Below are 19,935 nucleotides of genomic sequence, written 5' to 3' on the forward strand. Positions count from 1 at the left end.
TGAACTACCACACCCAGCTAGTTTTTCTTTCCTTCTATTTTTAGTAGAGACAGAGTTTTGCCACGTTGCCCAAGCTGGACTTGAACTCTGGGCTCAAGCCATCTGCCCACTTCGGCCTCCCAAAGTGCTGGGATTACGGGCCTGAGCCACTGCGCCTGGCAATAGTTATTTCTTAATATGTGTAATTCCTTGTCCGTATTCGCAATTTTACAGTTGCCTCAAAAGTGTCTGTTTACAGATAGCTTGTGTAAACTGCAGAAGCCCACATGTTGTGCTTGCTGTGGGGTCTTCTATCTCTCTTACTCTTGAACAGTTCTTGCCTAGCACCACCTGGTTATTCTCAGCTCCTGGATCAGTTGTCCTGTATAGTGTCCAACCTTCCAGATTTGACTGATTGCTTCCTTGTGGTGTTAAACTTGTTCTTTTATCCTTGTATTTCCTGCAAAATGACAGTTAAGTCTACAGACTAGATTAGATTCAGATCAGTCCTATTTTATGTTTTTTTAGAGATGAGGTCTCACTGCATTGCTGAGGCTTGGTCTCAAACTCCTGGGCTCAAGCAATCCTCCCCACCTTGGCATCACGAAGTGCTGGACTTACAGGTGTAAGCCACTGCAACTGGCCCCAAAGTGTTTTTCTTATGCTTTTAAAAGAAGATTGTTGTTGTTGTTGTTGTTGTTACAGATAAGATTTCTATGTATTTTGACGTCACGGAACAAGATTTTTTGAGAGAGGTAGTGGGGAAAATTTAGTGATTTCCAAAATCATACATCTTTTATGGATCTTAATTCACTCTATTTAGGAATATAAACTATAACATGTTTAATTTATCTTGCTTATATTATACTTTGTATGTTTATAAGTATTTAAGTCTAATCTCTTAAAGTTTTAATTTTTCCTTGGCATTTGTATATAAAATAGTATGCATGAGTTATTGCCACGTTCAAAGTTGGTACTCGTTTTGGAGACTGGTGTTAGTCATAGTAAATGTGTTTTCTTGTTTCCAGAATATTGGGTGCTTTCTGCTTGAGGTTACCACCAAAGATCCTTCCCTTGTGGTAGCAGGAGAAGCTTTGGATGCCCTCTTCGATGTTTTTGCAGATGGTAAAGAAGCTGAAAGAGCCTCAGTTCAAATTAAATTATTATCCGCTCTGAAAGAATTCCAGCCGGTCTTTAAAATGAAGGTTTGTAGCCATTTCACTTATAAATGCATAAGTCTGAACATTCTGTGGGGACAAGGGTATGTGTAGTTACCGCCGTGCAACTCAGAAGCATGTGCATGACAAATCCCCGCATGGAGCACTACATCCCCAGTACTTTGTAAAATGCTTGTTGACTGAGTCATAGCTCAGCAGTGTAACTATTGAATCACTTAAACTGAAGCCAAAATGATATCTGACAAGTTCTTCTTTTTAAACAGTTCAGTAATTTTAACAATGCTTCATATGTATCAGTATTATACTCTGTATTTTGCAAAGCACTTTCATGCACATTTTACATTTATTTATTTATTTATTTATTTATTTATCTATCTGAGACAGGATCTCGCTCTGTCACCCAGGCTGGAGTGCGGTGGCAGGATCTCAGCTCACTGCAACCTCTGCTTCCTGGGTTCAAGCGATTCTTGTGCCTCAGCCTCCCGAGTAGCTGAGATTACAGGCATCCACCACATCACCCAACTAATTTTTGGTTTTTTTTAGTAGAGATGGGGTTTGCCATGTCTTCCAGGCTGGTCTCAAACTCCGAACCTCAGGTGATCCTCCCACCTCGGCCTTCCAAAGTGCTTGGATTACTGGCATGAGCCACCGTGCCCGGCCTACATTTATTCTATATCACGTAATACATTATATGTTAATTTCATTGTTATGGATAGTTCCCTTTGGTGGAAAAAAAAGAGCAAATTCCAGGCTATTCTGTATTGGAGAATATAGCTCCTACCTTCTTTAGTCATTTTATTTATTGTTTATCAGAAGCTAACTCTGAGTCAAAAAATAATTTTAAAAGCTCTTTTGGTGTAGGGGTAGCAGCACAACCAGGAATTTTGAAAACAGACGTTGATTATGTGTCTATGTACTAGTTTACCATTCTCCCCTTATCTCAACCCAATTTTAAACTTGGTAATTTTGCAAAATACAAATATTTACCTTTAGATTTTTGATTGAACATTTGCCTCTAAATATTTGTTGAAGGAATAGAGGTTTTGATGAGAAATTTGCTCACTTTTTTTATTTTCCAATGTTACTTTTATTGAACAAACTCCTAAAATAGGATTCAGTTTTCATGGAGAGAACTACATAATAAGTTTATTTTAGGTGAATGTGATCGTATTATTTAGAAATTCAAAGTTTCTGAAAAATTTTTAATGCATAAAAAAGTTTTCTTGGCCGGGTGCGCTGGCGGACACCTGTAATCCCAGCACTTTGGGAGGCTGAGGCGGGCGGATCATGAGGTCAAGAGATCGAGACCATCCTGGCCAACATGGTGAAACCCCATCTCTATTTTATTTAAGAAATAAATAAATAATTAATTTAAAAAAATTTTTTAAAGTTTTCTTTTCCAGAAGAAAAGAAAAATAGTAACACATGTCATGCACATGCTTTACATCTTTCTTCCATCTAAAGTCAGTGTTGTTTTAAGACTATTAATATTGGTTTGTTTTGAATATTTTTATGTTTTGGCATGTTACATTTTAAAATTTAATAACAGCTGGGCGTGGTGGCATATACCTGTTGTCCCAGCTACTCAGGAGGTGGAGGCTGAGGCAGGAGGATCACTTGAACCTAGGAACTTGAGGCTTGCCTGGGCAGCATAGCAAGACCCTATCGCTATAAAAAATAAAAGTATTAGTTGAGTATGGTGGTACACGTTTGTAGTCCTAGCTACTGGGGAGGCAGAAGCAGGTGGATCACTTGAGCCCAGGCTTCATTGAGCTGTGATCACACTATTTCCCTCAGCCTGGGCAACAGAGCAAGACTCTGTCTCAAATGTGTGTGTGTGTGTTGGGGGGTGTCGGGGGTGTGTGTGTTTAATCCAAAAGGTAGTATAATAAAATCACAGTCCTATACTTTATTTGTGGAGATGTTTTCATACCAGTACATACAAGATATCCACATTGTTGTTGTTGTTTTTTGTTTTGGTTTGCTTTGGGTTTTTTGGTTTTTTTTTTTGAGACAGAGTCTCTCTCTGTTGCCCAGGCTGAAGTGCAGTGGTGCAATCTTGGCTCACTGCAACCTCTGCCTGCCCAGGTTCAAATGATTCTTCTGCCCCAGCCTCCTGAGTAGCAGAAATTACAGGTGCGTGCCACCACACCCGGCTAATTTTTGTATTTTTAGTAGAGACGGGATTTCACCATGTTGGCTAGGCTGGTCTCAAACACCTGATTTCAGGTGATCTGCCCACCTCAGCCTCCTGAAGTGCTGGGATTACAGGTGTAGGCCAGGCAGACATGCTGGGATTACAGGTGTGAGCCACCACGCCTGGCCACATTTTAAAAGATCCTTTAAATTTCTGGATAAAGAGCTTACAAGATAAGGAGAAAATATCTCCTCTTTCCCTGCAGCTGCAAGGAAAGCAGATATATTAATAATTAGAGTCCTCAAACTCTGCAGAAGCAAGTACTTAGAAAGGGGTTAGGTAAACTGTGAACTGGGAAAATAACCCCTGACCTCTGAAAGGTGTGTGTTCTGATTGATTTTCCTACTCAGTATGTATTGCTGTCGTAATAACATTTGTTTTTCTTTTATCAAAGGTATAAAGCTCTAATGAGATTTCTTACTAGGCAGACGCTAGCCTGTAGTTATTTATATGAAACTCTTTTTTTTTGCGAAAGGAAGCCACAATTTGTATTAAAGGCTGTTCAGTGTATACAAAATGCATTTATGAACAATCAAGAACTTCTCTTGAGCAGTGTTTCTCAAAAGTGCCCTCCTTGTATCAGCAGCATCAGCCCCGCCTGGTAACTTGTTCAAAATGCAGATCCTCGGCTCCAACTCCAGACCTACTGAGTCACAGACTCTGTGTATGGGCCCACCAGTCTGTTTTTTAATAAGCCTTCCAGATGATGCTTTTGCACACTGAAACCTGAGAGCCACTGCTCTAGACTAGAGGTGAGATCAAATTCACATTCCATGAAATTGATATAAAAACCACAGGCCAGGTGCAGTGGCTCATGCCTGTAATCCCAGCACTTTGGGAGCCTCAGGCAGGAGGATCACTTGAGTCCAGGATTTCAAGACCAGCCTGGGAAACACAGCCAGAACTTGTCTCTACAAAAAAATTTTTAGCGGGGGCACGGTGGCTCACGCCTGTAATCCGAGCACTTTGGGAGGCTGAGGCAGGCGGATCACAAGGTCAAAAGATTGAGACCATCCTGGCCAACATGGTGAAACCCTGTCTCTACTAAAAATACAGAAATTAGCTGGGCATGGTGGCGTGCAGGCAGAGGTTGCAGTGAGCTCAGACTGCGCCACTGCACTCCAGCCTGGTGCCTGGCAACAGAGCAAGACCCGGTCTAAAAAAAAAAAAAATTTGTTTTTTAGAGTTAACCATTAAGTGGTGGCTCATGCCTGTCATTCCAGCTACTCAGGAAGCTTAGCAGGGGGATGGCTTGAGCCCAGGAGCTGGAGGCTGCAGTGAGCTTTGATTGAACCACTGCACTCCGCCTAGGTTACAAAGCACAACCCATCTCTATTAAAAAAAAAAAAAAACAGTGCTGGGCGTGGTGACTCACCAGTAATCTCAGCACTGTGGAAGGCCAAGGCTATAGGATCGCTTGAGTCCAGAAGATCAAGACCAACCTGGGCTACATAGTAAGATCCCGCCTCTACTAAAAAATTTTTAAAAATTACCCCAGCATAGTAGTGCACGCTTGTAGTCGTAGCTACTATGGTAGCTGAGGTGGGAGGGTCACTTGAGTCTGGGAGGTGGGCTGCAGTGAACCCTGACCACACCATGAGACTCTGGCCTGGATGACAGAATGATACCATGTTCCAAGAACAAACAGAAAAACCACAACACTACAGATTAACCTCTGGCTAACAAAGGAATTTTTTTTCTTTTGATATGAGGTCTCACTGTGTTGCCCAGGCTGGTCTCAAACTCCTGAACTCAAGCAATCCACCCTCCTCAGCCTCCCAAACTGCTGGGATTACAGGCATGAGTCACTGCACCCAGCCTAAGAAAGGAATTTCTTTAGGGCTTTATACCTTTGAGAGAAGGAAAACAATTAAATATTATTACCATAGCAATGCATACTAAATAGAAAAATCAATCTGAGCACCAGACCTTTAGAGGTTAGGGATTGTTTTCCCAGATCATAGTTTACATAACTCCTTTTTTTTTTTTTTAGTTCATGTCTTTTTTTTAACTCAGTTACTTGTCTTCTGGTTTGTTGAAGCAGTAAGTCAGACAACATTTGCCACAATAATGTCTGTCAAAGTGGCTTGCCATAAACGCTCCAGCACCACATTCATCAGAAGGGCACTCTCAGCAAAGGCAACTGATTTTGCCATTCTCATCCGCCTTGTAATATTTCAGGACAGCCAGCTTAACCTTCTTTCTCTTGTGCTTATTCTTCTTGGGAGTGGTATAAGACTTCTTCCTTTTCTTAGCACCACCACGAAGTCTCAACACAAGATGAAGAGTAGACTCCTTTCGAATGTTGTAGTCAGACAGAGTACGTCCGTCTTCCAGTTGCTTGCCAGCAAAGATCAATCTTTGCTGATCAGGAGGAATTCCTTCCTTATCCTGGATCTTGGCCTTTACATTTTCTATCGTATCCGAGGGTTCAACCTTGAGGGTGATGGTCTTCCCCGTAAGGGTTTTCATGAAAATCTGCATTTTGGTGGCGGCCTCACCTGAGGCGGAGATGGCGGATCGAAAAGCCTTTTTTTTTTTAAGACAGAGTCTCACTCTGTCACCCAGACTGGAGTGTAATGGCGCAATCTTGGCTCACCGCAACCTCCACCTTCCGGGTTCAAGCAATTCTCCTGCCTTAGCCTCCTGAGTAGCTGGGACTACAGGCATACATGCCACCATGCCCAGCTAATTTTTGTATTTTTAGTAGAGGCGGGGTTTTACTATATTGGTCAGGCTGATCTTGAACTCCTGACCTGGTGATCCACCCACCTTAGCCTCCCAAAGTGCTGGAATTACAGGTGTGAGCCACCACGCCCAGCCTACATAACTCCTTTCTATAGCTTATATAACTTAACATCTACCATTCAGTCACCTTTGTAGCTGTCATTTTTAATGTGCACGTTCTCAGTTCACTCTTTACTTACCAAGTTCCATTTACCTTGGAAGTAAAAACATTTTTTCCAAATTCTTGCAGCTGTCTGGTTCAGCAAATGGTAAAATACATCCTAAATTAAATACTTTATTCAAATGAATTAGTCATATGTACCAAGTCATATATAATGTTTTTTTTGTGTGTGTGTGTGTGTGTTTTCTTTTGTTGTTGTTGTTGTTGCAGATACGTAAAGAAGGGAAAGGGAATTATAGCACAGATCAGCTGTGTGTTCTTGACAATGTGAAGATGAATTTGAGAAGGTTTATTGCTTATCAAGAAACTGTTGAGAAAAGACTGACTTCTTAATCCAAGAAAGAAACCACTTCTTCCTCAAAGTATTCAATTCTCAAAATACTAAAAGGTTTTCTTTGAATGTATACATTTCTGAAAGTCATTCTTTAATGCTTACATTCTGTAAAAACTTCCAAACCTGGCCAGGCGTGGTGGCTCATGCCTGTAATCCCAGCACTTTGAGAAGCCGAGGTGGGCGGATCACTTGGGGTCAGGAGTTCGAGAGCAGCCAGGCCAACATGGTGAAACCCTGTCTCTACTAAAAATATAAAAATTAGCCAAGCAGGGTGGCGCATCCCTGTAATCCCAGCTATTTGGGAGGCTGAAAGAGGAGAATTGCTTGAACCTGGGAGGTGGAGGTTGCAGTGAGCTGAGATCATGCTACTGCACCCCAGCCTGGGTGACACAGGGAGACCCAGTCTCCAAAAAAAAAAAAAACCTGTCAGAAACTGTTTTGTTTTGTTTTGTTTTGTTTTAACTTGAGATGCAGTCTCGCTCTGCTGCCCAGGCTGGACAACAGTGGCACAGTCTGGGCTCACTGCAACTTCTGCCATTCTGGGTTCAAGTGATTCCCCTGCTTCAGCCTCCTGAGTAGCTGGTGTTATAGGCACCCACCACCACACCTCGCTTTTTTAGTAGAGACAGGGTTTCACTATGTTGGCCAGGCTGGTCTCGAATTCTTGACCTCAGGTGATCCGCCCACCTTCCCTTCCAAAGTGCTGGGATTATAGGTGTGAGCCACTGCGCCTGGCCAGAAACTCTTTTTTAAGTGTTGAGATCTGTGTGGCATTTCTAGCACTCCCTAAATTGTGTCTCCCACATATTTTAATCATTGGAAACTCAAAGGGTGGAAGAGTGGAAGCATAAAGGAATCTCAGGTAGCTCTTAACTAATTTGCGAAAAGTAAAGAAACTTCAATCATGTTTTCCTTGAATTTTGGAGAAAAAGAAAATCCAAAGCTTTGTTTGGATGGCTTTTTAAGGCATTTTATATTAGCTTAACGTTAAACTGAAATACGAAGACAGGCTTTATAAACTAGCTTTTTTATATGAAGTATACAAATTATGTTTGCTTTTTGTGAAGAAGTAAATGAGTTGAATTTGTATTTCACTACTTATTAGAATATACTAATGAGCTAATGGGGTCATTGCCATCCTCCCGACTCATGAATTTGATGAGTTATTGCTGTAACATCATTCCTTGATTTAATTTGATATGGAATCAGAATTGGAAGAAGATATTTTTAAATAAACAACTTTTTAACAGTTTTGTGTCTTACAAAATCTTTTTTTTTCTTAATTTTTTTCTTTTTGCCCACCTGCAACTGTCTTGACCTAGTTACAGTGTCTTACAAAATCTTTTTTAAGATACCAAATAACCCTATTCCTAGATGTTTGTTTGCTAATGCATGTTGCTTGGAATATATGAGAGACATTAAAACAGCACAACTTTCCAGCATTACTTCACGGTGTCTTCAAAGTACTAGGGTGACAGCTGGGGCCCAAGGAGGGAGTTTCCCAGTGCATCATTTTCTCAGCTGGGCCTCTGGACTGGCTCCATTGTCTATCCGTTTGCCTGATGAGAAGGGAAATATGAAAATTTCTGTATGGTTGATCTCAGTTGCCTTGATAAAAGGCCAGATACCCAATATAGGACTTTATTTTATTTTATTTTATTTTTATTTTTATTTTTTTTTGAGACGGAGTTTCGCTCTTATTACCCAGGCTGGAGTGCAATGGCACGATCTCGGCTCACCTCAACCTCCGCCTCCTGGGTTCAGGCAATTCTCCTGCCTCAGCCTCGTGAGTAGCTAGGATTACAGGCACACGCCACCATGCCCAGCTAATTTTTTGTATTTTTAGTAGAGACGGGGTTTCACCACCAGGATGGTCTCGATTTCTTGACCTCGTGATCCACCCACCTTGGCCTCCCAAAGTGCTGGAATTACAGGCATGAGCCACCGCGCCTGCCCCAGGACTTAATTTTTATTCACTACTTCCATAGCAGCATAAAATGAGCTAGTAGTGTTAGAATTTGTCTGCACTGTGGTATGTTTTACAGTTTTTACCTACATGATATAGATTGTTGGGAAACCAAGATTGTTTCCCAGCCCTAGGAGTTCCTAGCCCATGGCACCAAGTAAAATGACCCAGATTCTGTATATGGTGGGAAAATGGAAATGCTGTACCATATGCAACACCTCGCTTTATTATGGTCCTTGCTCATGAATTTTAAGGTATAGGTGTATGTTTAGTGATTATTTAGCTAAATGATTGGCCCAAGCATGTTTCCCTGGAGAATAATTCTTCCAAAAAGGAATTATCTCTGTATCAGTTATTTATAAAATATAATTATTTTCAAGGAGAAGAAAGCTTCTCATTCTGCTTGTTCTTCCCACAAATTTCTAACCTATAAACAATATGCAGGATATTTAGCACAGGACCTAGTATATAGTCGACTCTTAATAAATATTAGTTGCGTAAATAAATGCTAGTGGTTTTCTGGTTGTTTTGTGTGTGATTTTCTGTTTTACTATCAAGCTCTTAAAGCGGTTGTTAAATGCAGAATCATCCTGAAAAACAGAAGATGAGATTACACTGGAGATGTGCCATCCTAAAAATTTCTTAGATTCTGAGGCATGGATAATTGGGTCTGGATTTCTACCATTCAACTTTACCGCTCTAACAACACAGAAGGGAAAACAACTCGTAAATACACCAGACAGTTTTAACTATTCACAAATAGCTCAGTAGAGCATGCAAGTATTATTCATGGCACTGGATAATGGAGACTAATGTTTCCCCATATGACCATAGGAAAAAAAGTCTGCTTTAAAACATACTTATTTGAAAATCACCCAAAAATGCACACTGGGGGCCGAGCAGCATGGCTCATGCCTGTAATGCGTTTTGTGAGGTCGAGGTGGGCGGATCACTTAAAAGGAGGAATTTGAGACCAGCCTGGTCAACATAGTGAAACACCATCTCTACAAATATACAAAAACTAGCTGGGTGTGGTAGTGTGCACCTGTAATCCCAACTACTCAGAAGGCTGAGGCAGGAGAATTGCCTGAAACTGGGAGGTGGAGGTTGCAGTGAGCTGAGATTCTGCCACTGCACTCCAGCATAGGCAACAGAGCAAGACTCCATCTCAAAAAAAAAAAAAATAGCCAGGTGTGGTGGCTCATGCCTGTAATCTCAGCTACTCAGGAGGCCGAGGCATGAGAATCGCTTGAACCCAGGAGGTGAAGGTTGCAGTGAGCCAAGATTGTGCCACTGCACTCCAGCCTGGGCAACAGAGTGAGACTATATCTCAAAAAGCAAAAAAGAGAAACACTGTTCAAGCGCGGTGGTTCACACCTGTAATCCCAGCACTTAGGGAGGCCAAGACGGGTGGATCACTTGAGCTCAGTTGAGACCAGCCTGGGCAACGCAGTGAAACTTCGTCTCTGCTAAAGATTAAAAAAAATTAGCCAGGCGTGGTGGCGCACACCTGTAGTCTCAGCTACTTGGGAGGCTGAGGCAGGGGGATGGCTTGAGCCTAGGAGTGGAGTTTGAGGCTACAATGAATCATGATTCCATCCTGGGCAACAGAGCAAAATCTTTCTTTTAAAAAAAAAAAAGTGGGGGGCCAGGCACAGTGACTCATACCTGTAATCCCAGCACTTTAGAAGGCCAAGATGGGCAGATCACTTGAGCCCAGGAGTTCAAGACCAGCCTGGCCAACATGGCGAAACCCTGTCTCTACTAAAACTACAAAAATTAGGCGTGGTGGCACGCACCTATAGTCCCAGCTACTCAGGAGGCTGAGGCAGGACAGTCGCTTGAACCTGGGAGGCAGAGGTTACAGTGAGCCCAGATCACACCCCTGCACTCCAGCCTGGGCAGCGAGAGCAAGTTGTCTCAATAAAAATAAACATTAAAAAAAAGGGAGCTGACCTGGGTGTTAGGCTGTGCATATGCGCCACGCAACCTGATTTGAAACTTACTGTGTATAAAGCTATAGCAATCAAATCAGTCTGGTTTTAGCATAAGTAAAGACAGATCAATGGAACAAAACTGAGTCCAGAAATAGTCTCATAATTATATGGTCAATTGATTTTCCACTAAGATACCAAGTTAACTCAATGGAGGAGAAACACAATAGTCTTTTCAATAAACAGTGCTAGAATAACTAATATCTATATGGAAAAGACATACTCAAGAGTCAAAATTTAATACAATTAATATTTGTTTTTACTAATTCATCAAGTATAGTCTTGAGTGCAGCTGGCTTTTTTTCCTGTAAGTGCATGAGTGTGGAGAATGCAGTGATAATACAGTTTGGTGCCCATACCCTGATTCATACTAGACAACAGCAGTTCCACCCCATCGCTTTAGTGTCCACAGCCCCAATGTGCCAGGTCACATTTAGTACTGTGAAAATAGTATTGACCTCATGAGTCCCCTGAAAAGGATCTGTGGCACACACTTTAAGAACTGCTGGTCTAGTAAGAGCTAGAAAGAGAAAATAAGGAAGATTGAGACAAAGTTGTGAAGAAATCTAGTATGTGCTAGCCTGGTTGGAGGATAAACCTGAAAAGAAACACAGGAGTCCCCTGAGATATAGAAGAAACCAGAAGGCTGAGTGCAGTAGCTCATACCAGTAGCCCTAGCACTTTGGGAGGCCTAGTTGGAGGACCACTTGAAACCAGGAGTTTGAGACCAGCCTGGGCAACAAAGCAAGACTAATTTTTCCCCATATGACCATAGGAAAAAAGATCTGCTTTAAAATATGCTTATTTGAAAATCACCCAAAATAGCCCATTAAAAATACACACTGAGGGCCGAGCAGGGTGGCTCATGCCTGTAATCCTAGCATTTTGGGAGGTTGAGGTGGGTGGATCACTTAAAGTGGCTCACACCAGTAGCCTCTACATTTTATACTGTTTTGTTTTTTTTGAGACCGAGTTTCTCTTGTCTCCTATCCTGGAGTGCAGTGGCATGATCTTGGCTCGCTGCAACCTCCACCTCCCAGGTTCAAGCGATTCTCCTGTCTCAGCATCCCGAGTAGCTGGGATTACAGGCACGTGCCACCACACCCAGCTAATTTTTATATTTTTAGTAGAGACCGGGTTTCACCATGTTGGCCAGGCATCTTGAACTCCTAACATCAAGTGATCCACCTGCCTCAACCTCCCAAAGTGCTAGAATTACAGGCCTTAGCCACTGCACCCGGCCTTTATTATTATTATTATTATTATTTTTAATACAGGGTCTCTGTTGCCCAGGCTGTAGTGCAGTGCTGCCATCACAGCCCACTGCAGCCTCCACCTTCTGGGCTCAGGTGATTGTTCCACCTCAGTCTCCCAAGTAGCTGGGACCAAGACCACAGGTGTGCGTCATAGTACCTAATTTTTTTAATTTTTGTAGAGATAGGGTCTCGCCATATTGCCCAGGCTGGTTTTTTGAACTCTTGGCTTTAAGTGCTCCTCCCAACTCAGCCTCCTAAAGTTCTGGGATTATAGGCATGAGCCACTTGCCTGGCTTACATTTTATACATTTTATTAATTTTTTTTCTATTTTTTTATTTTTTATTGTTTTTTTTTTTTTTTTGAGACAGAGTTTCGCTCTTGTTACCCAGGCTGGAGTGCAATGGCGCGATCTTGGCTCACTGCAACCTCCACCTCCTGGGTTCTGGCAGTTCTGCCTCAGCCTCCCGAGTAGCTGGGATTATAGGCACGCGCCACCATGCCCAGCTAATTTTTTGTATTTTTAGTAGAGACGGGGTTTCATCATGTTGACCAGGATGGTCTCGATCTCTTGACCTCATGATCCACCTGCCTCGGCCTCCCAAAGTGCTGGGATTACAGACGTGAGCCACTGCGCCCGGCTTTTTTTTTATTTTTTGATACCGTCTAACTCTGTCACCCAGGCTGGAGTGCAGTGGCACTATCTTGGCTTACTGCACCTTCCACCTCTCAGATTCAAGCTATTCTGCCTCAGCCTCCTGAGTAGCTGGGACTGTAGGCATGCACCACCATGCCTAGCTAAGTTTTGTATTTTTAGTAGAGATGGGGTTTCCCCATGTTGGCCAGACTGGTCTCTAACTCCTGACCTCGGGTGATCCGCCTCCCTCTGCCCCCCCGAGGTGCTGGGATTACAGGTATGAGCCACCATTCCCAGCCTCATATTATACATTAAAAAAAAACAAAACAAAACAAAACAAAAAACCAGAAGAGTTCAGTCAAGAAGTAAGGAAGCAAGGGAGTGGCGGGGCATGGTGGCTCACACCTGTAATCCCAGCACTGTGGGAGTCGGAGGCGGGTGGATCACCTGAGGCTAGGAGTTCCAGATCATCTGACCAACATGGCAAAATCCCGTATCTACCAAAAATACAAAAAATTAGCTTGGCATGGTGGTGCATATCTGCAGTCCCAGCTACTTCAGAGGCTGAGGCATGAAAATTGCTTAAACACAGGAGGCAGAGTTTGCAGTGAGCTGAGATTGCACCACTGAACCCCAGTCTGGGTGACAGAGTGAGACCGTGTCTCAAGAAAAATAATTTAAAAAGAAGTAAGGGAGCACCTTCAGAAGGAAGAAGGGGCTAAGAGCTGGATGTGGTTGAGAGATGCAAGAGGGGATGAGGGACGTCGGTTGGTTTCGAGGCATGGATGTCACTGGGGATCTTAGCAAGAGCTGTTTCCATGGTGACCAGGTCAGAAGTCAGGTTGGAGGGAGTTGGAGTGTGAAAGGGGAGGAAATGGAGCCGGTGAAGACAGAGCAGTCTTCAGATAAAAGTATGAAGGAGAAAACACAGACAGCTGCAGCTGAAGGAAGGAGTCACAATCGCTAATGTCCTCCTCCTGCGTAAATGGATGAATTGGTGATGCGGAGGCTTTGGAGGATGGAACAAAAGCAAATGCTAAGATGACGCTTGAGTTTCCCACTTAGGGAACTGACTGAATAGTGGTCTACTGAGATGGGAAACAAGGCCCAAGGTAGGTAGAACACATCTGTAGTTTGAGGTCAGAAAGCATTTTCCTATGAAATCTTAATTTCCTTAAGGAAGTTTTTGGGTTCTTTTCTCTGAAACCTCAAAGCCTGCTTATTGCTTCTGTTGGTTTACACACACACACACACACACACACAAAATCAAGAGTTTCAAAATCTTACTTTTCGTTTGTTTTTCAGACACAGTCTTGTTCTGTGGCCCAGGCTGGAGTGCATTGGCGTGAACATGGATCACTGCAGCCTCAACCTCCTGGGCTCAGGCAGTCCTCCCACATCAGCCTCCCAAGTAGCTGGGACCACAGGCATATGCCACCATGCCCAGCTCATTTTTTTTTTTTTAATTTTTTGTGGAGACAGGGTCTTCCTATGTTGCCCAGGCTGGTGTCAAACTCTGGAGCTCAAGTGATTCACTCACCTCCACCTCCCAAAGTGCTGGGATTACAGGCATGAGCCACTGCGCCTGGCCTAGTGCTCTTTTTATCTTGTCCTTTCTGTAAGTTAAAAGTACATATTAGTTTATCTAAGAACAAAAAAAGTTCTGTCTTCATATCATGAAAGATTCCCAATTTTTGCTCATCAGAACAATGTGTATCTTTATTTCTTCTTTCTTTCTTTTTTTTTTTTTTTATAAGACAGGATTTCACCATGTTGGCCTGGTTGGTCTTGAACTCCTAACCTCAGGTGATCCACCTGCCATGGCCTCCCAAAGTGCTGAGATTACAGGCGTGAGCCACCGTGCCTGGCCAGAAATAGATATCTTTAATTGGGACTATTTTGGTCCAGTTAATTGAGCATTTTCTTCTTTTAGTGAACAAAATTAACTTGAGTAATTTTTTTCTATGCAGAATGAGAAACTATAAACAAGTGGTTTCGAGAGTTTGCTTAAATGTATTTTTATCCATCCTACTCTTATATAGGAGTCCTAATTATGAGAACACAGTTACCCTAAATTTTTTACATTTTTAGCCATGTATGCTTGTCCATGAAAAGAACAAATTCTTTTTGAGTAAACAATCTACTATCATCAATTACTTCCATTTAGTAAGAGTAAAACCAAGGCCAGGCCAGTAGCTCACTCCTGTAATCCCAGCACTTTGGGAGGCTGAGGCAGAAGAGTTCCTTGAGTTCAAGAGTTGGAAACCAGCCTGGGCAACATAGTGAGCTCCATCTCAAAAAAGAAAAAAGAAAAAGAGTGAAACCAGGAAAAACATGTTTCTGCTCTCATTTGTGGGAGCCAATATCGTGAGTTTATTTAATATAATTAGTTATTCAAGTAAAATAAGAAGAAATGTAGTTTTTTTTTGTTTTGAGATCAAGTTTCGATTTTGTTGCCCGGGCTGATGTGCAACGGTGCAATCTGGGCTCACTGCAACCTCTGCTTCCCGGATTCAAGTGATTCTCATGCCTCAGCCTCCCAAGTAGCTGAGATTACAGGCGCCCATCACCACGCCTGGCTAATTTTTGTATTTTTTAATAGAGACAGGTTTCACCATGTTGGACAGGCTGGTCTCAAACTCCTGATCTCAGGTGATCCATCCAGCTCGGCCTCCCAAAGGGCTGGGATTACAGGCATGAGCCGCTGTGCCCTGCGTAGAAGATAATTCTTGAAAAGTATTTTGGGCTGGGTGTGGTGGCTCATGCCTGTAATCCCAGGAGGATTACAGCCGAGGTAGGAGGATAGCTTGAGACCAGGAGTTCAAGGCCACCCTGGCCAACACAGCAAGACCCCCATCTTTATATATTTTTTTTTTAAAAAAGAAAAGTTTTGTTTTGTTTTGTTTTGTTTTGTTTTGTCTTGTTGAGACAGGGTATGGCTGTGTCACCTAGGTTGGAGTGCAGTGGTGTGATCTCAGCTCCCTGTAACCTCCACCTCCTGGGCTCATACCGACCTCCCACCTCAGCCTCCCAAATAACTGGAACCACAGGCATCTGCCACCACACTCAGCTAATTTTTGCATCTTTTGAAGAGACAAGATCTCACTATGTTGCCCAGGCTGGTCTCAAACTCCTGAGCTCAATCAATCCACCTGCCTCAGCTTCCCAAAGTGCTGGGATAACAGGTGTGAGCTACTGCACCCGGTCCAGCTTTCTTGTTCCTTCTTCTTCTTCTCTTCTTCTTCTTCTTTTTCTTCTCTTCTCTTCTTTCTTCTTCTTCCTTCTTCTTCTTTTCTTCTTCTTCTTTTCTTCTTCTTCTCCTTCTTTCTTCTTTTCTTCTTCTTCTTTCTTCTTCTTTCTTCTTCCTCTTCTTTCTTCTTCTTCCTTCTTCTTTTCTTCTTTTCTTTTTCTTCTTTCTTTTCTTTCTTCTTCTTCTTTCTTCCTTTCTTTCTTCTTCTTCTTCCTCCTCTTCTTCTTCTTTCTTCTTCTTCTTTCTTTTTCTTCTTTTCTTCTTATTTCTTTCTTCCTTTCTTTCTTTCTTCTATCTTCTTCTTCATCTTCTTCTTCCTCCTCCTCCCCTTTCTTCTTCTTCCTCCTCTTCCTCCTCTTCTTCTTTTCTCCTCTCTTCCTCTTCCTCTCCTTCTCCTCCGCCTCCCCCTCTTCTCCTTCTCCTCCTTCTTTTTTTCTCCCCCTCCCCCCTCCTTTACTCCTCCTTCTTGTCTTCTTCCTTTTTTTTAATTTTTTTTTTTTTGATGCTGTGACTTGGATTTCTTCTTCTTCTTTTTTTTTTTTTGAGATGGAGTTTCTCTCTTGTGCAGACTGGAGTGCAATGGCACAAATCTTGGCTCACTGCAAGCTCTGCCTCCTGGGTTCAAGTGATTATCCTGCCTCAGCCTTCCCAGTAGTTGGGATTACAGGCACGTGCCACCACACCCAGCTAATTTTTGTATTTTTTTAGTAGAGACAGGGTTTCTCCATGTTGATCAGGCTGGTCTTGAACCCCCAACCTCAGATGATTGGCCCACCTTGGCCTCCCAAAGTGCTGGGATTACAGGCATGAGCCACCGCACCCAGCCCAGATTTCTTTTCTTTATATTTGGAAAGAAAAATAAGAATCAGAAACCTGAGTATCCCTCTTGCACTCTGGATTTTCTCCTTGCTTTAAATAGAGCTTTAGAAAGAACAGGGCACTGGGTATCTGGAGGCTGCACGTGACTCAGCGCTCACCATGCTGGTTCCCTGCAGGTGCTGAGAGGTGAGGAAGTCCCTGTCCCTGTCTTCCAAGGCTTGCTGACAAGAATGAGAAGCCTGAGAAGTCTATGTGGGATGACACAGCCCGGTGAATTCCAGAGGAAACAGGAGAAAAGAGTCACTAAAGCCTACATAGAAACATGAGGAAGAGAATGTGGCCCATGCAGTTGGAGTCCCGCCTACCTGACTTCATCCTGACACTCTGGTGACACCAGCCTGACTTCCAGCTGCCACCCGCTGCATTTCCTTGCCTGAGGACTTCCTTGAACCCCCAGGTCCTCCTTTGCCGCAGGATGACGGTTCAGAAGTGCAGAGAATGGACTCACCTGCCCCCATCCCTCCATGGATGACTGACAGGAGGAGGTGCATAAAGGCCCCACACTCCTGCCCCTTGGGCAGGAGGGTCAGGAGCACTTTCTACATTGGCTCCCAGAGTTCTCCAGCAGATTAAGTTTTAGAGGCTCCCAGGGTCACCCTGCTGGAAAACACATCCACTGTTGCTGCCGTCCCTTCCCTACTGGACTTCCTCTCTGCCCACTGGTGTTTCTTGGGATCACCCACACAACTGGTTGCACTTGAAACCTTGGGAGAACTCAAGGCAACACAAAGCATATTTGAGTTATGTATAGACATAGACAGAGAGAGACAGTGTGTGTTTTGTTCTGTTTTACTGTTGAAGTCTCCCTCTCACCCAGGCTGAAGTGTAGTGATGCAGTCATAGCTCACTGCAGCCTCAAACTCCCAGGCTCAAGAGAACCTCCTGCGTCAGCCTCCGAGTAGCTGGGACTACAGGTGCCCACAGCTATGCCTGGCACATTTTAAAATACCTTGAGCTTTTTATTTATTATTATTATTATTATTGGAGACAGAGTCTTGCTCTGTCACCCAGGCTGGAGTGCAGTGGCACAGTCTTGGCTCACTGCAACCTCCCCCTCCCCGGTTCAAGTGATTCTCCTGCCTCAGCCTCCTGAGTAGCTGGGACTACAGGCATGTGCAACCATTCCTAAGTTTTGTATTTTTAGTTGAGACGGGTTTTCACCGTGTTGACCAAGCTGGGCTTGAACTCCTAGCCTGAAATGATGTGCCCACCTTGGCCTCCCAAAGCGCTGAAATTACAGGCATAAGCCACAGTGCTCAGCTCTTCAGTTATATTTAAGTTGTTCTTTGAGGTGCGGGAAATGTCTGTGTGTGTCTAAGATATTCAGGCTCAAAAATTTACATTGGGTGTGTAAGAGTTCTATTGGTTAGTCACACCTGTGGAGTAGTGCTTGTCAATGTGTAGGGCGATTATATTAGCTTTCTTGTGTTAGGATAGAAGATAATTCTTCTGGCCAGGCATGGTGGCTCACACCTCTAATCCCAGCACTTTGGGAGGCTGAGGCGGGTGGATCACCCAGGGTCAGGAGTTCAAGAACAGCCTGGCCAACATGGTGAAACCCCATCTCTACTAAAAATACAAAAATTAGCCAGGTGTGGGGTGCACACCTGTAATCCCAGCTTCTAGGGAGGCTGAGGCAGGAGAATTGCTTGAACCCGGGAGGTGGAGGTTGCAGTGAGCTGGGTAACAGAATGTTACTCCAGCCTGGGTAACAGAGTGAGACTCCATCTCAAAAAAAAAAAAAAAAAAGCCGGGCATGATGGCATGGGCCTGCAGGCCCAGCTATTCAGGAGGCTGAGGCACAAGAATTGCTTGAACCCAGGAAGTGAAGGTTGCAGTGAGCTGAAATCATGTCACTGCACTCCAGCCTGGAGACAGCAACAGAGCAAGACTCTGTCTTTAAAAAAAAAATCTAGACTCTGTCTAAAGAAAGAAAAATTTAGACTCTGTCTAAAATATATGTATCCATATGTCTACATATAAATATATATATATAACAAAACTGTAGTAAACAAAACAGCATGGTACTGACATAAAAATAGACACATAGACCAATGGAACAGAATAGAGAACCCAGAAATTAATCCACTTATCTACAGCCAACTGATTTTTGGCAAAGGTGCCAAGAACACTCACTGGGTAAGAACAGCCTCTTCAATTAATGGTGCTGGGAAAACCGGAGATCCATATACAAAAGAATGAAACTAGACCCTCACCTCTCACCCTATACAAAAATTAACTCAAAATGGATCAAAGACCTAAATGTAATACCAGAACCTATAAATCTACTAGAAAAAAATATCTATGCCAGGCACGGTGGCTCACGCCTGTAATCCCAGCACTTTGGGAGGCCAAGGTGGGCGGATCACAAGGTCAAGATATCGAGACCATCCTGGTCAACATGGTGAAACCCTGTCTCTACTCAAAAATACAAAAATTAGCTGGGCATGGTGGCGTGCGCCTGTAGTCCCAGCAACTTGGGAGGCTGAGGCAGGAGAATTGCTTGAACCTGGGAGGCGGAGGTTGTGGTGAGCTGAGATCACACCATTGCACTCCAGCCTGGGTAACAAGAACAAGACTCCATCTCAAAAAAAAAAAAGCATAGGCAGCAAAAATAAGTAAATGGAATTATATCAAACTAAAAAGCCTCTAAACAGCAAAGGAAACAATCATCAGAGTGAATATTGGGAGGAAATATTTGCAAACTACTCATCCAGTAGGTGATGAATATCTAGAATATACAAGAAACCCAAACATCTCTACAGCAAAACAAAAAATCTGATTTAAAAGTAGACAAATGAGGGCCAGCATGGTGGTTCACACCTTTAATCCCAGGACTTTGGGAGGCTGAGGCAGGCAGATCACCTGAGGTCAGGATTTGAGACCAGCCTGTCCAACATGGTGAAACTCTGTCTCTACTAAAAAATACAAAAAGTAGCCAGGTGTGGTGGTGGACACCTGTAATCCCAGCTACTTGGGAGGCTGAGGCAGAAGAATCGCTTGACCCTGGGGGGAGGAGGTTGCAGTGAGCTGAGATCGCGCCATTATACTCCAGCCCTGGTGACAAGAGCGAAACTCCATCTCAAAAAAAAAAAAAAGGCAAATGATTTCAAAAGAAGACGTAAAGACATACAAGTGGTCAACAAATACAGGGGAACAAATGTTCAAAATCATTAATCTTCAGGGAAATGCAAAACGAAACCATAATGAGGTATCATCTCAGCCAAGCTAGGATGGCTATTATCAGAAAGACAAAAAAATGATAAATGCTGGTGAGGATCTGGAGAAAAGCGAACTAATGCAGTGTTAGTAGGAATGTAAACCAGTACTGCCACTAAGGAGGTTCCTGAAACAACTAA

The 19,935-nt window shown here is 43.2% G+C and overlaps 1 protein-coding gene and 1 pseudogene across 3 annotated transcripts in view; one reads left to right on the plus strand and one right to left on the minus strand.

Annotated features, from left to right (window-relative positions):
• The window catches only part of HEATR3 (HEAT repeat containing 3), a 58,081-nt gene that overhangs the window by 35,348 nt on the left and 2,798 nt on the right, over nt 1-19,935 (plus strand). Inside the window, exons 14-15 of one of the 3 annotated variants that reach the window (XM_012472244.3) lie at nt 1,008-1,184; nt 6,473-7,848. In XM_012472244.3, coding sequence (XP_012327667.2) covers nt 1,008-1,184; nt 6,473-6,595 — 300 coding nt within the window. In that variant the 3' untranslated portion in view covers nt 6,596-7,848. Of the gene's footprint in view, nt 1-1,007; nt 1,185-6,472; nt 7,849-16,692; nt 17,189-19,935 lie in introns of those variants that run through there. The other 2 variants (XM_021673599.2, XM_064383042.1) reach the window with 2 other exon arrangements.
• On the minus strand, nt 5,329-5,838 carry LOC105730808 (ubiquitin-ribosomal protein eS31 fusion protein-like; annotated as a pseudogene).

The sequence above is a fragment of the Aotus nancymaae genome, unplaced genomic scaffold (genome assembly GCF_030222135.1).
Source record: "Aotus nancymaae isolate 86718 unplaced genomic scaffold, 86718_ANA_hifiasm-v0.15.2.pri h1tg000030l, whole genome shotgun sequence".
In the NCBI taxonomy this organism is placed as follows: domain Eukaryota; kingdom Metazoa; phylum Chordata; class Mammalia; order Primates; family Aotidae; genus Aotus; species Aotus nancymaae.